Here is a 16,759-nt window from a genome sequence, read left to right as displayed (position 1 = left end):
TCTACAAGGCAGGCTTAGGCAGGATGTGGACCGAGAACTCCCAGAAGTGCAAGCTGGATTTCGAAAGGGCAGAGGAACCAGAGACCAAATAGCAAACATGCGCTGGATTATGGAGAAAGCTAGAGAGTTCCAGAAAAACGTCTACTTCTGCTTCATTGACTATGCAAAAGCCTTTGACTGTGTCGACCACAGCAAACTATGGCAAGTTCTTAAAGAAATGGGAGTGCCTGATCACCTCATCTGTCTCCTGAGAAATCTCTATGTGGGACAAGAAGCTACAGTTAGAACTGGATATGGAACGACTGATTGGTTCAAAATTGGGAAAGGAGTACGACAAGGTTGTATATTGTCTCCCTGCTTATTTAACTTATATGCAGAATTCATCATGCAAAAGGCTGGACTAGATGAATCCCAAGCTGGAATTAAGATTGCCGGAAGAAATATCAACAACCTCAGATATGCAGATGACACAACCTTGATGGCAGAAAGCGAGGAGGAATTAAAGAACCTTTTAATGAGGGTGAAAGAGGAGAGCGCAAAATATGGTCTGAAGCTCAACATCAAAAAAACCAAGATCATGGCCACTGGTCCCATCACCTCCTGGCAAATAGAAGGGGAAGAAATGGAGGCAGTGAGAGATTTTACTTTCTTGGGCTCCTTGATCACTGCAGATGGTGACAGCAGTCACGAAATTAAAAGACGCCTGCTTCTTGGGAGAAAAGCAATGACAAACCTAGACAGCATCCTAAAAAGCAGAGACATCACCTTGCTGACAAAGGTCCGTATAGTTAAAGCTATGGTTTTCCCAGTAGTGATGTATGGAAGTGAGAGCTGGACCATAAAGAAGGCTGATCGCCGAAGAATTGATGCTTTTGAATTATGGTGCTGGAGGAGACTCTTGAGAGTCCCATGGACTGCAAGAAGATCAAACCTATCCATTCTGAAGGAAATCAGCCCTGAGTGCTCCCTGGAAGGACAGATCGTGAAGCTGAGACTCCAATACTTTGGCCACCTCATGAGAAGAGAAGAATCCTTGGAAAAGACCCTGATGTTGGGAAAGATTGAGGGCACAAGGAGAAGGGGACAACAGAGGACGAGATGGTTGGACAGTGTTTTCGAAGCTACCAACATGAGTCTGACCAAACTGCGGGAGGCGGTGCAAGACAGGAGTGCCTGGCGTGCTATGGTCCATGGGGTCACGAAGAGTCGGACACGACTAAACGACTAAACAACAACACGTTACATGAAGATACAGTGGTACCTTGGTTTACAACCATAATCTGTTCCGGAGGTCCGGTTGTAAAAGGGACATGCACTTCCGGGTTTGACATGGTTGTAATGCGGGTTCTCTATTATAGAGATCACGATTTGCGGTGGGGGCTGGCAAACCACGCCTGAGTCAAAGGTGGGGGGGGGCATGAGTGGCCACCGTTCGATTGGATCTGGGCTGTTGTTGGGCAAAATTGCATGTAACAATTTGGTAAGGCAAGCCCCGGGGGTATAAATGCTTAAATGCTTGGTTTTTTCCTTCTCTTTGGCTGTGTTTCCACACTTGGAAAACTGTGTATCTGAAGAAGTGTGCATGCATACGGAAGCTCATACCAATGACAAACTTAGTTGGTCTCTGGAATGAGGTGCTACTGGAATGAATTATTTTTATTATGTATGAACTAACACCATTGCTGAAAATTAGGCCCTTGCCAGTGTTTTGAGTCCACGAAACTCTCCAGTTTTCAAATTTTAATGGTAGAACTCTTATGCCATTAACAGCTCAACCCTTGAGAATAACTGCACTGGCAATGCAGGGCACTGGTCAGCAATTAGCTTTCCTGATTTTATTTTAGTGAGGAGCTGCAGGCCAAGGCCTCTTCATCATTCCACAAACTGGGACGGCTGACTAATTTCAGCATCATAGATGCTCCTCTATAGGAGGAGGGGGCAGCTCTCAATGGTTCAGTATCAACGTGCAGATCAAATGAGTTATGCATGAAATCCCTGTGTACAGAGAAGTAGTACATCCATTTTTTTAAAAAGAACTCTGTCCTAATCCTCTCCCTGATGTGCTAGTTTTCTTTACACAATAAAAGTCTTATATATTGCATTCAAATAAGCAATACACAGATTGCATTTTTAAGTAGCGTGATTCCAGATGGGATCTACCACATTATTATTCTGAACATGCAGATTGGCTTTAATAGATCTGGATTTCTTTTCTTATGAAAAGGCTCCCTAAAATGAGGCATGATGGTTGCCATGTGCCAGTCCTGGGGATTTCCATTCTTAACAAGCAATAACATCACTTCAAATGCAAGACAAATGAAGCACAAAACTGACGAATTAAGGAGGAGTTTCAGGCACTTGTCTGGAGCACTGAATAAAGTTGCAATATTGGGCCTTTGAACTACAACCTGCCTTTATCATAGATGGGTTTTTTGTTTTGGGTTTGTTTTTTAATTTGTTCCAAGCCAAGAGGTGCATTCCTAACCCTGGGGATAAGCTCTCAGCGATAACAAAATACAGTATATAACGTAAGCTCTGATGCAATGCTGCCTTTGCAGGTTCTCTTTGCAATTGCACAATATCCACTGGTTTCTTTTACCGTAAAAAGAAAAGACAAGCGTTTGGGGGTTTTTGGTACAGATGAAGGCTATGTTCAACAACTTTACCAGAAAGCCAGTGCCATTGAACTCAAGTGGAATTTAACTTGGAACTACATAAACATGTTTAAGATTGGCAATTAGACATGTCTAACCAAATTTCTATATCTATCTATCAAACCAGCCTTTTGATTATTTAAGATAATTTACTCAATATAAACCTTGATGAGTCAGCACAGCAATGCAAGTGACACAGACTCTGGTCCCAATTGATCCACAGCTTTTAGTGAAGCTCAAGTAAAAGTACTGCCCTCCTCTTTGTTTTGATTCTTTGTGGTGCTTCCCATCCCCACCTCCCACATTCTTGCACATGACATAGTCTGGAAGGGGGCAGGTTAGCATGTGATCTAGTGTTCCAGACAACCTTTGGAGAAGACAAAAAAGCCTAGAAATTGTATGCAAGTAAGGATTACTGATCAAATGCTGCGCTCTTTTAAAAGCTCGTGAAAGAAACGTGTCTCAAAAATCCCAAAGCATTTCAATAGCAGCCACTTCTGCCCCTTCTCAAATGACAGGAGTTGTCAACAGCTCCCTGCAGGAACAAACAATCCCTGCAGAAACAAGTGATGCCAGAGACCTGAATCTGGCAGGGAGTGCACCCAGAAATCAGTAAAAAGCAAAACAAAACAGGTTTGTTTGCTTGTTTACATTGGTTGCTGTGTTTTCTGGAAATGACAGCACATCAAACTGGAAAGTAGCACAGATGACCTGGGTGAGAGAGATGCAGAAAGATACATGCCCAGGATATTGCTGGCTGCCAGGGGATTCAGACGGAGAGAAGAATATGAGCTGAGCTGAGCTGAGCTGAGCTGAGCTGGGAGGAAGGGTAAAAAGCAAGAAGAAGAAAAGACCTTCCTGCAATGATGAGTGGAACAGAGGGTACGAGAGAATTGAGAGTGCTGTACACCCTGCTGAACAGACTTATTTTGGCCCCTATAGTCAAAGAGGGAAGTTATTATGCTAGGGAGCTGTAACTGTAATAAGAATTAAAATGCATTTAAAGCAGCAGTGCCTCAAAGCTTACCACAACCTCCTCATAGGTTTAGCTACCCTAGGTAGCTCTGTAGGAGGCCTGATTGTTGTTGTGTCCCCCCTCCCCCAATTTGATTTGGCTTGAAGCTGGGCTGTTGGTTAAGTGGAAACTTCCCCAACATTACACAAAGTAGGAACCATGGCTTCTCATACAGAGGCAACCGATTAGCCCTGGGGAGATGCAGTGGGCCTGGTCGTGGGCACCAGTCAGTGACATCTTCAGTTTCTTCTGCTAATGAAACAGAACTGCCAAGTACCTTACCTGCCAAAACAAGCTGTGTGCATCCCCTTTGATGAGTTCAATTATGTCCCCGATCTGGATATGTAAAGGAGGGCCGTCATGTGGAGCTGGCTGTGGTGTCCCGCTATAGTTTCGAATTACTTGCATTTTTGGCAAGCCTGAAAAGAAAAACCGCATATACACACACGGGTTAGCTATATGTGGTGAATTATCCAAAATCAATGGCCCTACCAATGGACTCAGATCTAGAGCAGGACCCCTCCAATAGGGCCAGCTCAGTCTGCAGAATGAGCCCCCCCCCACCCTCTCTCCCAAAGGACAGCATCACATTGATAGGGTTGATGTTTTCAATCCCCCAAAGAATTTTGTTTTGAGTTTTATGCTGGCTGTTGTGTCATCTCCTGCTGTCATGTTACGTGTTGTTGTTGTTGTTGTTGTTGTTGTTGTTGTTGTTGTTGTTGTTGTTGTTGTTATACCTATGTTTTATTGTTTTGGCCACTATCATCTACTTTAAAGATCATTTGGTTGAAAAGCAGGATGCCAGTGGGAAAATACACACCAAAATCAGATTAAAATGAAAAATACAAAAGCACAGTGCAAGCCAATGAATTGCTTATTCAGAAGTAAGCCCTAGGGAACTAAAGGAGACTTTTACTTGTAGGTACATGTGTATAGGATTGCAGCCACAAGGGGGGGGGGGGGAGAGAAAATCTGAATGCTTCAAATAACCTGACTACATCCAACAAATGGATTAGGGTGGAGGAAGAGTCAAATTGTACGTTGACATATGGACTAAGAAATGAAAGGAGGAGACCCTTTTCACTATCAAGCCTCCTCCCCTGTATTATTTTTTTTAATGTGGTTGCGCAAGAAAAAAAATTTTCTCTAGGCTGCTGCTTAGTTCATGAAAGCACAGCACGTACAGTTTAATGGAAAATAATCAATTTTTTCATCAGTTCACTCCTGTCCTCCTATTAATTCTCTCTTGAGGCACTAGTCAATTTCATCGCCACGGAGGCTCATCCATTCCTGAGTGTGCATACAGCTCTGGCCCTGTAAAAGATTTATATCTTAAGGTTATCTTTCTAATTTTAGAGCCATAAAGAGGTGATAGATGTGATGAGGTAATGCTTTAGACGCTGATATGGAGAAATTCCGTGCGTTCACATCAGTCTTCTTTGAGTGCATCACTGAAAGGGAAACGTGTCCAAGACAACTGGAAATCACAAGTCACTCCATGTTTCTGATATAATCATCTGAAAAGGAAATCTATTTTTTTTCTTAAGTGTTATTGGATTTACAGAGTAATTCAATCGTTCAATTGCACTCTACAAGCAAAGGAACTCCAATGCAGTTGCTTGTAGTGGCCTCTCTGCCAAATTGTCTTGTTAAAAGGGCATTTTCTAACAGAAAAAAAGCTCTTCACCAGCTCAAAAGTTTTGTTTTTAGTAAAGAGAAAGAAGAAGAAAAGCTTTAAAAAAATAGTTAATGTGGTTCCTCTAATTCAAGGTTATGACAGGTATTTACTAAGAGCTTATCCTGTTGATCATGCCCAAGCCATATTTTAGCTTCCATAGGACACTTGCTAAGTCTCCAATGCAAATGCAATATTGTGATAGTTCTTATGCAGCTTATGGAGAAAGACCGTGTTGCAGGAGATTTGACATAAGGGGGAGTGAAACCTTCCCTATTGCTTCTGCAGATATTTCACAATCACCCAGAAATGATTTCACAGATCGGGACATTTATGTACAAACATGGATGTGGCAGGTAGGATTTTCAACATTACTAGTTCACACGAGCTCCTAACATTGCTCTGTCCCCTACTTAAAAGCACAGAGGCCTGCCTTGAAATTGTGGGCTGTTTCCTGCATTTGAATGATCCAGCTTCTATAGTGTTTTGGAAAATGATACATGAGGCCTTATTAGAGAACTCTAATCATTTAGCTGTTGTGACATCCAAGGAAGCTTGAAACAGGAAAAAAACACTGGGCATGTTGCACCTTTGATTAAAACAGAGCACTTATCCCTGATGTGCTTGTTTTCCTCATGCAAGGAACTTGCTTATATGGAGGAGCCCTCAGTTACATAAGCCCTCACCTGCAGCCTAAAATGCAAGCTACCACAGCAGCTGTTCCAGAGCGCCCAGCCAGAATTTCAAGGCTAAGCAAAGTCATATTAAAGCTATTGACTTAACGAGGGAAGGTCACATCAGGTGACATTTTACATCAGATGTTTACTGTGAGCATGCAAGGCGTGCACAGACTCATCTGGAAGAGCCACTGGCAATTGTAATCTATCTAATCTGGCAGCTGTAACACTTATGTGCATAAGGTTTATGCTGCTCCACAAAGCCACCTTTTAAAACCCCAATTTTGTGCAAAATCATTTGTGCAAATTCATGCAAAAGTCACTGGTTATTTGTTCACGAACATAGTAATGACCTGTCTAAATTGCACTCATATGGTGTAAAGCCATCCAAGCTGGTGGTCCTTACTGCAACATCTCGGAGAAAATTTCACAGTTAAACTATGTGTGAAGAAGTAGTTTCTTTTGTCTTACTTGAATTTCCCAACATTCAGCTTTGTTGGATGGCCCCGAGTTCTAGTATTATGTGGGATATTAGCTTACTGAATGTGGCACAAGGATGTCTCAAATACAAGCAGCAACAGAAACACAAAGCTCCATGTACCAGTTTCTGTTTGACTCCAATTTACAAACATCATTTTACAAATTTATTTTACCAATTCTGCTCATAGTTAAAAGGCGAACCAGAACATGTTTATCCTCCAAGCCCAATAACCATTCAACACTCCCTCCTCCAAACGTGTTAAGGCTCCTCGGGTAAATGGAAACTTTCTGACTCATGCATAGCATGCTCACCTGAGAGTTCAGCCTACCCAGACATCTGGAGATTGCCTGTATTGATTAAGGATATAGAACCAGCATTTCTAGAGGTAACATGCATTATTCACTACTTTCAAAGTTTCAAAAGCAGGAAGGCGCATGAGCCTTATCATGTTAAGAAGCAGAAAAACCATGCTACTATGGTATGGGGTATGGGGTATGGGCGGGGGAATAGAGAATTGTTCTCCACCAGTTTGGGCAATGCACTTGAGAGTATAGTAGCAAGTCAGTTTCAGGAGTGCTTGAGAGAAGCTGATTGTTTAGGCCCATTTCAATCTGGCTTCACACTGGTTTTGGCACTGAAATGGCTTTGGTCACCTTGGCCGATGGCCTTTAATTGGAAGAAGGAAAGTGGGAATGCCAATTCTCCTTGATGTCTCAGCAGTTTATCATTATGCATGGTATCTGGTGGGTTTAGGAGTTGGAAGCACATTGTTATAGTGGTTCCACTCCTACCTACTGGGCTGGTTCCAGGTAGTACCATGTTTCTCCGAAAATAAGCTATACCCCGAAAATAAGCCATAGTGATAGGCTGTTTAACCTTGTAGGTTAAACTGTACCATACTGAATAAAAAACAGTAAGACATCCCCTGAAAATAAGCCACCGTGTGTTTTTTGCGGAAAAATAAATATAAGACGGTGTCTTATTTTTGGAGAAACACGGTAGCAATGGAGGACATCTGCTTAGCTGCTTGGCAACTGTGCTGTGGGATCCACGGGGCTCTATGTTGTCCTCCACACTATTTAACATCTATGGATTACTGCAATGCACTCTGCATGGGGCTGCACTTGATGACAACTTAGAAACTTGAACTGGTCCAAAATCCAACAGCCAGATTACTGGCTGGGGTTACATTCAGAACTCATATAACCCCTGGGTTAGAACAGCTATGTTGATTGCCAGTTTGTTTCTGGGCCCAATTCACGGTGTTCATGTTAGTGTTTAAAGCCTTAAACGACTTAGACCAATATCTGAAAGATAACCCCCTTCCCTATAGACCCTCTCAAGTGTTAAGATCAGCAGAGGTGGCCCTCTTGGTAGTTCCACTGCTCTCAGAAGCTGATGTGGGGTAGCCTGGGAGAGGACATTCTTTGTAGCAATCCCCAAGTTGTGGCAAAAATAATAATAATAATCAGAGTTTTGTTCATTCACTCAGCAAATCCCCCTCTTCTCCCTAATATGCTTTCATAGTTCTCCTTCCTGAATGTCTAAATGCTTCTCTCCTTTTCCCAGTCTTTTGCAGGCTTCAAGTGGGAAGTAGGTAAAGCTTTGTGTTCTCTGTTCAACCTCTCTGAATTGGAGACTACAAACCACCATCATTCAAGTTGCTACTGTGGCGGCTGAACATACAATTTATTTAAAAAAAAGCAACAAAGAACATTTATTCATTACATCCAACAATGTATCATTAATATTTTAAAACTTTATAATGGAGTAGCAATAGCATGACAGTACACTTTTTTAAAATAACGATACCTCCCACAATACAAGCCTTCACTAGGAAGCTTTGCTTTTCACTCTCACTACTAAGGAAAGCAACCATCTCTTTTTCGTGTGCAGATTATAAAGTTGGGAGATTTCTCTGATGGTCATTTAATAAAATTATTCTGACCACAATTATGATGTCTCACAAATTGATGGAAGTTTTAAATTAACTAACAGCCTCTAAAATGAGCCAACACCAATGCAATGTATCTTCTCAGGTCAGAGGAAATGGCTTACAGAATAAAACTAACAGAACCTTCTGCACCATTTGTTATCAAGGGTAGGCTCATGTGAGAATGCACTGCAGTAGTCTAGCTGAAGAGTTCGATCGTGAACATTACCTTTTCTAAGTACAGCTATGAATACTTTTATCTTGCGTAGCTCTGTCTGGAGTGCTACCTCCACATGGCCTTTCTTTACATCATAACATGTCACGACAGCCTGTTCCTATCAGACTCAATTCTAGCAGAATTCAACAGCAGTGTCAGGCATGCAAGTTCATCCTCCAAGTGACTTAGGGGTGGGAGCTGCAGTACTCCAAAATGGCCCATGCAATAAGTTAAACAATAACCTAAGAAATTAAACAGAATCAGGCAAGGGTTCTAGTGCTTCAGATGGAAGTTACTATTAAATTCAGTAGCTCCCGTTAAAGATTAATCAGACAAACTGATTATGTGACTACATAATATGGAAGTGTGACTGTGTTAGACATCAAGGTCTTTAATTTTAGCCACAGAAAAGGAAATTACTTGCAGTGTACTTCTGTTCTTCATTATTCAAAGAGGACATTTTAGGAGTTATTGAGGACAAGAGTAGCTACAGGGTTATGGGGTTCTTCAAGGGGAGTCTGGAAAGGCAGGAGGCAGCCCCCCCCCCTAATCCTGCTTCTGGACCAAGGTTCCTAGTCTTGAAGGCATCCCTCCAGAGCCAGGAGGGAACTGCAAGTATTCCTCTCTAGGCTACCCTTTCCATTTACTTTATTTCCATTCATGAATCATTTCATAGGAAACATCTCAAGACAGCTTCAAGAAAAAACATATACTGTACAAACAATTTCAAATCCCATACAGGTACCGCCTGGGATAAATAATTAATTTTTAAATAAACCACCTTAAAATGCTTGTTGAAGGAGGAAGATGAGAAAGCCTACATGAACAGAGTCAACAGAAGATGTACACAGCAGGTGATTTGAGGACAAACATCTCATCTTCTTAAAGGGGAGGGATTGTGTTAGGTTTCTGCCCTTTCCCCCTTCTTGGGCAGCAGTGGGAAACCTCCAGCTCATAGGCATAATAAGGCCTGGCATGGGCTTCTACTTTGGCTCACAGGGCCACTTTCCCCAAACTATGCCCACCTGTACCACACCTGGCATCCAATGTGCCATCAGGTGTAGAGCAGCTAAAAACATAGCTGCAAAGGAACCATCTTGGACGTACGAGTGTACTCCTGGCTGTTCTTTGGCCACCAAGGCTTCTTGTAACTGTGAATCAGCTGATTGGCACTGATACCAAGGAAACTTTGCAATGCAGTCAGATCCTGCCCAAAGGGGCATGCTTTAAGTGTCGATCAGCTGATTAGTACTTATAGTAAGCCTTGCAATGAAACCCCTCCTTTGACTGTGCAGTTTGAAATTAAACTCTATGGACAAAGAAAGTGACATTTCTCCTTGCAGACTAGCTTGAATTGAAACTACTTGTAAAGGAAAACACTTCATCTGACATCCATGGTGGCCTCAAGAGAGATAGATAGGTGAGTGGGCCACCCATCAGTCACAGTGGTTCTGGGGGGTATGTCAGGATCTGGCCTGCCAAATGAATCCAGTTGCTCACTCCACTTTAGAGCAGAGCATGGCAGCAGCTCCACACAGTTCCTTCAGCAAGCTACTGAAGCAGAATTTTCCCCCACAAGAGATAAGATCATTTAGCCTTCAGTAGTTTTACAAAGCTTTGTTAAGTCTCCATGTGAGAAGTGCTTTGAAGCAGCAGTTAAATTATTACTGAATTAAATGAATGAGTCACCTTTGGTGGAGGGGAAATACTCCCTTTTGCTTTGTGTTAACCTTCTTAATAGTAACGACAACAACATTCCTAACATTCAGTGATTGATTTCTTGGTTAGGCTTCTGAGGAAGAGTGTGATAATTAATAACAGTAGTGACTATACTTGAGAATTACTGCAAGAGTCAAGTCTCCATTGTTACAGCACATGAATCCCAAGGGGTGTCCAGAGCACAGTCTAGTCCTCTTGTGCTGGATGAGTTTCAGTTGGTAAGGCTTGAGGACATGGACAAGGTGACTGGAACGGTCAGGGCAGCCACTTGCGTTCAGGACTCTTGCCCCACTTGACTGATGGAAACCAGCAGGGAGGGGAAAGCTGGCTGGGCCAGGGAGGTGATTAATGCCTCCTTGTGAGAGAGAGGGTGTTCCCTGCCTGCTTGAAGGAGGCACTGGTAAAACTACTCCTAAAGAAATCCTCCTTGGACTCAGAAAACCTAAGTTACTACCAGAGGTGTCTTTTCCATTCGGTTTAGTGGCACCCTGCGTGCTGCTCATGTTCGGGGAAGCGAGTGAGGCGCTGCTGCTGAGGCAGCCGGCTCCAGGTGCCCGCCGCGTCATGCCATCCCGCCAACTCATCTGGTCGGCGGGGGGCATGGTATGCTGGGTTTAAATGGCAGCGGGTAGGCTGTGCAGACCATTCGCCTCCTCTCTGCCATCCGGGTGGGCATAAAGTTGGAGTGCAGAGGGAAGGGGGGGTCTTCCAGGCCAAGCCAGGTGCGTGTGCCCGGCTGGCTTGTCTGGGAGGCAGGCGCTGGGCTGGCTGGCTTGTGTGCCGCCCCCCGGCCCCCCTCCTTTGGCTGCGCCGCGCAGGCTCTATGACCCCCGAGGTTCCAAGCACTGATGACACGGATTCTGAGGCTCAGTTACAGAAGCATCAGCAAGAGGAGGTGGAGAAGCAGGCGCTCCTGCAGCCGCCACTGGCGACAGCGGCTCAACTGGGCAAGAGAGGAGAGTGCTGCGTGCGCAGCCCCAACTCTGCCTCCCAGCTCTGGCTGACGAAGTTCAGTGGCACAGGAGGAGGAGGAGGAGGAGCTGCAATATGAACCACTGCCTTGAAGCAGCAAGTGCAGCCAGCTGCTTTCCCATAATAATAATAATAATTTTGACACCATCGACCATAACATCCTTCTGGACCATCTAGAGGGGTTGGGAGCTGGGGGCACTGTCATACAGTGGTTCCGCTCCTTCCTCCTAGGCCGTGTTCAGAAAGTGGGGGGGGGTGAGTGTTCGGACCCCTGGGCTCTCACTTGTGGGGTGCCTCAGGGTTCCGTTCTCTCCCCCATGCTTTTTAACATCTACATGCAGCCGCTGGGAGAGCTCATCAGGGGGTTTGGACTGGGTATTCATCAGTATGCGGATGATACCCAGCTCTACCTCTCTTTTAAATCAGAACCAGTGAAGGCGGTGAAGGTCCTGTGTGAGTGCCCGGAGGCGGTTGGAGGATGGATGGCGGCTAAAAGATTGAGGTTGAATCCTGACAAGACAGAAGTACTGTTTGTGGGGGACAGGAGGCGGGCAGGTGTGGAGGACTCCCTGGTCCTGAATGGGGTAACTGTGCCCCTGAAGGACCTGGTGTGCAGCCTGGGAGTCATTCTGGACTCACAGCTGTCCATGGAGGTGCAGGTCAATTCTGTGTCCAGGGCAGCTGTCTATCAGCTCCACCTGGTACGCAGGCTGAAACCCTACCTGCCTGCAGATTGTCTCACCAGAGTGGTGCATGCTCTAGTTATCTCCCGCTTGGACTACTGCAATGCGCTCTATGTGGGGCTACCTTTGAAGGTGACCCGGAAACTACAACTAATCCAGAATGCGGCAGCTAGAGTGGTGACTGGGAGCGGCCACCGAGACCACATAACACCGGTCTTGAAAGATCTACATTGGCTCCCAGTACGTTTCCGAGCACAATTCAAAGTCTTGGTGCTGACCTTTAAAGCCCTAAATGGCCTCGGTCGAGTATACCTAAAGGAGCGTCTCCACCCCCATCGTTCTGCCCGGACATTGAGGTCCAGCTCCGAGGGCCTTCTGGCGGTTCCCTCATTGCGAGAAGCCAAGTTGCAGGGAACCAGGTAGAGGGCCTTCTCAGTGGTGGCGCCTGCCCTGTGGAACACCCTCCCATCAGATGTCAAAAAGGAAAACAGCTACCAGATTTTTAGAAGACATCTGAAGGCAGCCCTGTTTAGGGAGGCTTTAAATGTTTAAGAAATTAGTGTATATTAATGTTTCTGTTGGAAGCCGCCCAGAGTGGCTGGGGAAACCCAGCCAGATGGGCGGGGTATAAATAAATTATTATTATTATTATTATTATTATTATTAATACTTCGCCCATCTGGTCGGGTCCCCCCCCCCCCGCCACTCTGGGCGGCTTCCAACAACATTAAAATATCACAGATTAAAAACTTCCCTAAACAGGGCTGCCTTGCTCTTGCTTTGAGAAGTCAGGCAAACACACAGCAAGAGTAAGCGAGTAGGTTCTGGGGCTCAGCAGGGACCCCCCTGCTGGGGTTGAGGGCTTTGGCATGTGCCTCATGATGCAAACCCAGGATATGTATTTGTCATATTTAATATTATTTGTTACAGTATTGGGAACACACTTCTTTGGCAGGGGGGGTGGGAATCGAGTTCTGTAAGGACAGGTAACGGAAGGCACCCCACCTATCAAGGCTTTTCTGGAGAGAAAATATGTCTGAAGATCTGCATAAATATAACCTTTTCCACCTGCCCCCCCCTTTCTTCTTTTTTTCTTCTTCCCAGGAGGGGTGAGGGGTTAAAATGAGAAGGAGCTGGATTTGTTTTGATCGCTGGCAGTTTATTAATCTTTAAATCCTACCTGAGATGAAATGGATCAGCCCTATGGGTAGATACTAAATGTGAGTGTGTGAGAGAGAGAGAGATCAGACATGAGCAGCTTTTGGGCTGAGTAGCAAGGCTAGGCTTACTGGTATTTGCAAGTTGTATGGCAAGTTTGCAGCAAGATCATATGCATAACATCCCATTGTAGAGCAACTTGGGGGAAAAGAATAAGGGAACACAGTACAGTTAAGAAAATAAGAAGTGTGCATGCACACAAAAACTTATACCCAGTGGTGGTGTTGTATACTTAATAAAAAGTGCAATGTTAATAAATGAGCAAGTAAAAAGTTTGTTTATGTTTCCTGTTTTCTTTTCCCAAGCAAAGATAATGTGTAAGCATGGTGTCAGCCCCCTTAAAAAAGGTCGAAAACTCTGGGAAACGGGGGGAGGCCACCGGAGGGATCTTTGCACCACGGCACCACAGCGCCGGATATGCTTAAGACAGCCCTGGTTACTACCGGCCAGTTGCTAATCTTCCCCTTCTCTGCTTTTGTAAGATTCAGCACTCAAAATACACAACAGACCCTGACCATGAAGTATACCGTGGTACCTCAGGTTACAGATGCTTCAGGTTACAGATGCTTCGGGTTACAAACTCTGCTAACCAGGACGTGGTTGCTCCAGGTTAAGAACTTTGCCCCAGGAGAAGAATGGAAATCGTGTGCCAGTGGCGCAGCGGCAGCAGGAGGCCCCATTAGCGAAAGCAAGCCTCAGGTTAAGAACAGTTTCAGGTTAAGAACGGACCTCTGGCACGAATTAAGTTCTTAACCTGAAGTACCACTGTAATCAGGCAGAATCACCAAGTTCTGTTGAGAAAATAAAACTATATAGAAGCCAGACTTGCAAGAAAGTGTCTTAACAGAAATAAGCCAGAGCAGGCCATGTGGTACTACAAATTCCATCCACATCTTTAAAAAACAGGGGGACTTTGCTGCTGCTCCCCTTCCCTGCCCCATCGTCAACTTGAAGACAACAGCAAAAACTATCAGCCAAGTTGTACAGAGGCAGGGTATTTGCCCATCTAGCAGTACATAGGCTTTTAAAAGTTGGTTGGAGGCAAGAGGCATGCTGGTTCTTGTCCTGCAACTGAGAGTTAATGTATTATTTAGGGGCGAGGCAGTATAGTTGGCATAACTGCAACAGTTGAAATAATACTGCCAAGCATTGAACAAGAGATTTTACAGAAAATAAGCATATCAGATGGTGAAACCACTGAGTTGGTTTAATTGCCGTTGTTGAGTCATCTAGTTTTGTACCTAGCTGCAATCATCAGAGGCGCAAAGATAACTTCTAACCTGCAGGGTTCAATGTAATTATGGGAGGCAGTTTAAAACTCTTTGTTTTGGTTTAGGGGTTGTTGTTTTTTTGCAGCCGTCATGAGACGCTTCAGCAATGGACGTGCTAAGAGACTTAAGCTGCATGAATCATAAGGATAATGGCAGCTGTAAAAACAGATTCTGGAACTACACGTGCTCCACCATGAATAATTACTGGCATGGACCTGTGCAATGAGATTCCCGTTGTGCCCAGAAGTAATGAGATATTACTCTCTAGGCATCAAGCAATTTTTAAAAAATGGGTTAGGCTGATGGTTCTCAGACTGTGAAGCATCATGGGGGAGGGTGAAGCAAAGTGGCTTCTGAAGGGGTGTGTGCATCAATCCAGGTGCATCAATCCAGGTGTGTGCATGAGTTAACAGGAAAAATATGTTCTGTAGTGGTGGATGAAATGGAGCCCAGCACCAGGTACAATGCTTTTGATTAAAGCAATCCATTGGGCACAGGACAAGCAAAATTATATCAATGTGGAGAATAGGCACTCCACCTCCCTGTCCAATCTTGACAATGGGTGCTGGCCAAAACATAGCTTGCTGCACTACCAAACCAGGTTTCAGTAATATGTACCAGATAGGCTCCTTCCTTCAGGACTTGGGAATCCTTAATTTATTAAGTCCTTAATTCATTAGCCTCTGTGCTAATTTATTTATAACTTTTCAATGTGGAAAAGTATCTCCAAGGGCACAGTGAAGCAACACTTGGCTTCAGGCCACAGCTATATTTCTTTCAAAATGCCCAATCTGGTAAGGTTGTTTTTTTTACAAAGGGAGTGGTTAGTCAAGACAATTTAACCATTTGCATTTCAACTCCCATGCAACTGAGCAGTAAGCACAGCAGCTCTTTTTTCCTGCAGATATGAAGATTCCATCATCACCTGCTTAGTTCTAGACTTGGAACTCCAGTTTCAGATGCAAATCATTCTTACATTACTAGATTTAACAACTCAATAATTTGACTTGCTTTTGAAAAAGAGCTCATTAAAAGGAGAGGGGGGAAAGAACCACCCTCCTCACACAGTTACTGTATATATGTGCATTCAACGCTTACGAGAAAGAACTCGCATTTGATTTTATCAGTCAAACGACCAGAACTACATGTTTATTCAGTCAAACCACATTTGCAAAAACCCTGGTACTGCTTTCTTTGACAGAATCCTGGGTCTCATGAGAGGTGGGGGAGACAGTTGTAGAGGGAATGAGGAGAAAGATTAAGAACATAAAGAGTCAAAGTGCATTCTGTTTGGAGTCTGCTACCTTCAGACTCTATGAAAAACAGCAGCTGTTGAGAATAGAGTGTTGCAAGATTAGGCATCGATTTTAAAATACTTGCTCTGTTTAAGCAGCATAAGGAGAGGGAAGAGTTACCAAAAGCCCAGAGGCTTCTAAGTATGTAAGCAAAGTTTAAGAGCAACACTTGTAAAAGCAAAGCAGCAAAGCACACATACAAACACACACACACACAGTTCAGATAGTCTTATGATAGTCATATGACTGTACCCTTGAAAACACGGTCAGGAAAGTGATTAGCAGCCTGAGAGCTTATTTGAATCCAGGCCATAAAATTCAGCAAAACTAAAAGGTCCTAGTGCTGAAATAATGATTTCCACTAGTGCAACATCAAAACACACTGCACTGACAGTCTTGACTGTTTCAGTGAATATAGCAGCAGCTGCATGCAGGAGAGTGCTACTACAACAGTGCATGCAACTTTACTTTTAGTAGTAAGAAACTATTACACAGAGATGCCTGCAGCCTCAACGCTGGCAATATTTTAAGCGGGCTTAAAAACCTCTCGGATCACTTTCTCTTAATGGCTGTTTTCTCAGAATTGGTTGCTTTCCTACGAATAGTGCTGATGGTTGAATGTTCATTTGTTTTGATATTTTTATCAAAGGAAAGAGGCTGTATAAATAACATCTGATAATGAGATCCAAACCATTAATTATCCTGTGCTAATTCTAAAGTTTTAATGATGAAAAGGAGAAACACAAACCTGGGTCCATATGCCTGGAGCTCTTTCGGAGTCCATTTGGCCGTCTCTGTGTATTTGAAAAGCACAAGTTAGATACTTGTTTTGAAAACCCATTCCTATCCAGTTAGTCTCCACACTCCTTTGACTTTCGTTTAAGGCCTCTTCCTAGAAGGGCTGGCCCAAGACATTTTGCTGTCCTCAATGGAAGCCAAATAGTGCTTG

At 44.0% G+C, this 16,759-nt stretch overlaps 1 protein-coding gene across 6 annotated transcripts in view; it reads right to left on the bottom strand.

Annotated features, from left to right (window-relative positions):
• VAV3 (vav guanine nucleotide exchange factor 3) overlaps positions 1-16,759 on the bottom strand; it is a 160,838-nt gene that overhangs the window by 38,262 nt on the left and 105,817 nt on the right. For all 6 annotated transcript variants that reach the window (XR_015950957.1, XM_035124355.3, XM_035124356.3 and 3 more), the window contains exons 19-20: positions 16,559-16,604; positions 3,952-4,088 (exon numbers count right to left, since the gene is read on the bottom strand). Coding sequence is in view for 5 of the 6 variants with exons in the window: in XM_035124355.3 (XP_034980246.2) it covers positions 3,952-4,088; positions 16,559-16,604 (183 nt within the window). In the remaining variant the exon portion in view is untranslated. The remainder of the gene's footprint in view (positions 1-3,951; positions 4,089-16,558; positions 16,605-16,759) is intronic.

Source organism: Zootoca vivipara, chromosome 7 (assembly GCF_965207765.1).
Source record: "Zootoca vivipara chromosome 7, rZooViv2.hap1.1, whole genome shotgun sequence".
Taxonomy (NCBI): Eukaryota; Metazoa; Chordata; class Lepidosauria; order Squamata; family Lacertidae; genus Zootoca; species Zootoca vivipara.
This window is presented reverse-complemented; position numbering and strand designations above follow the sequence as displayed.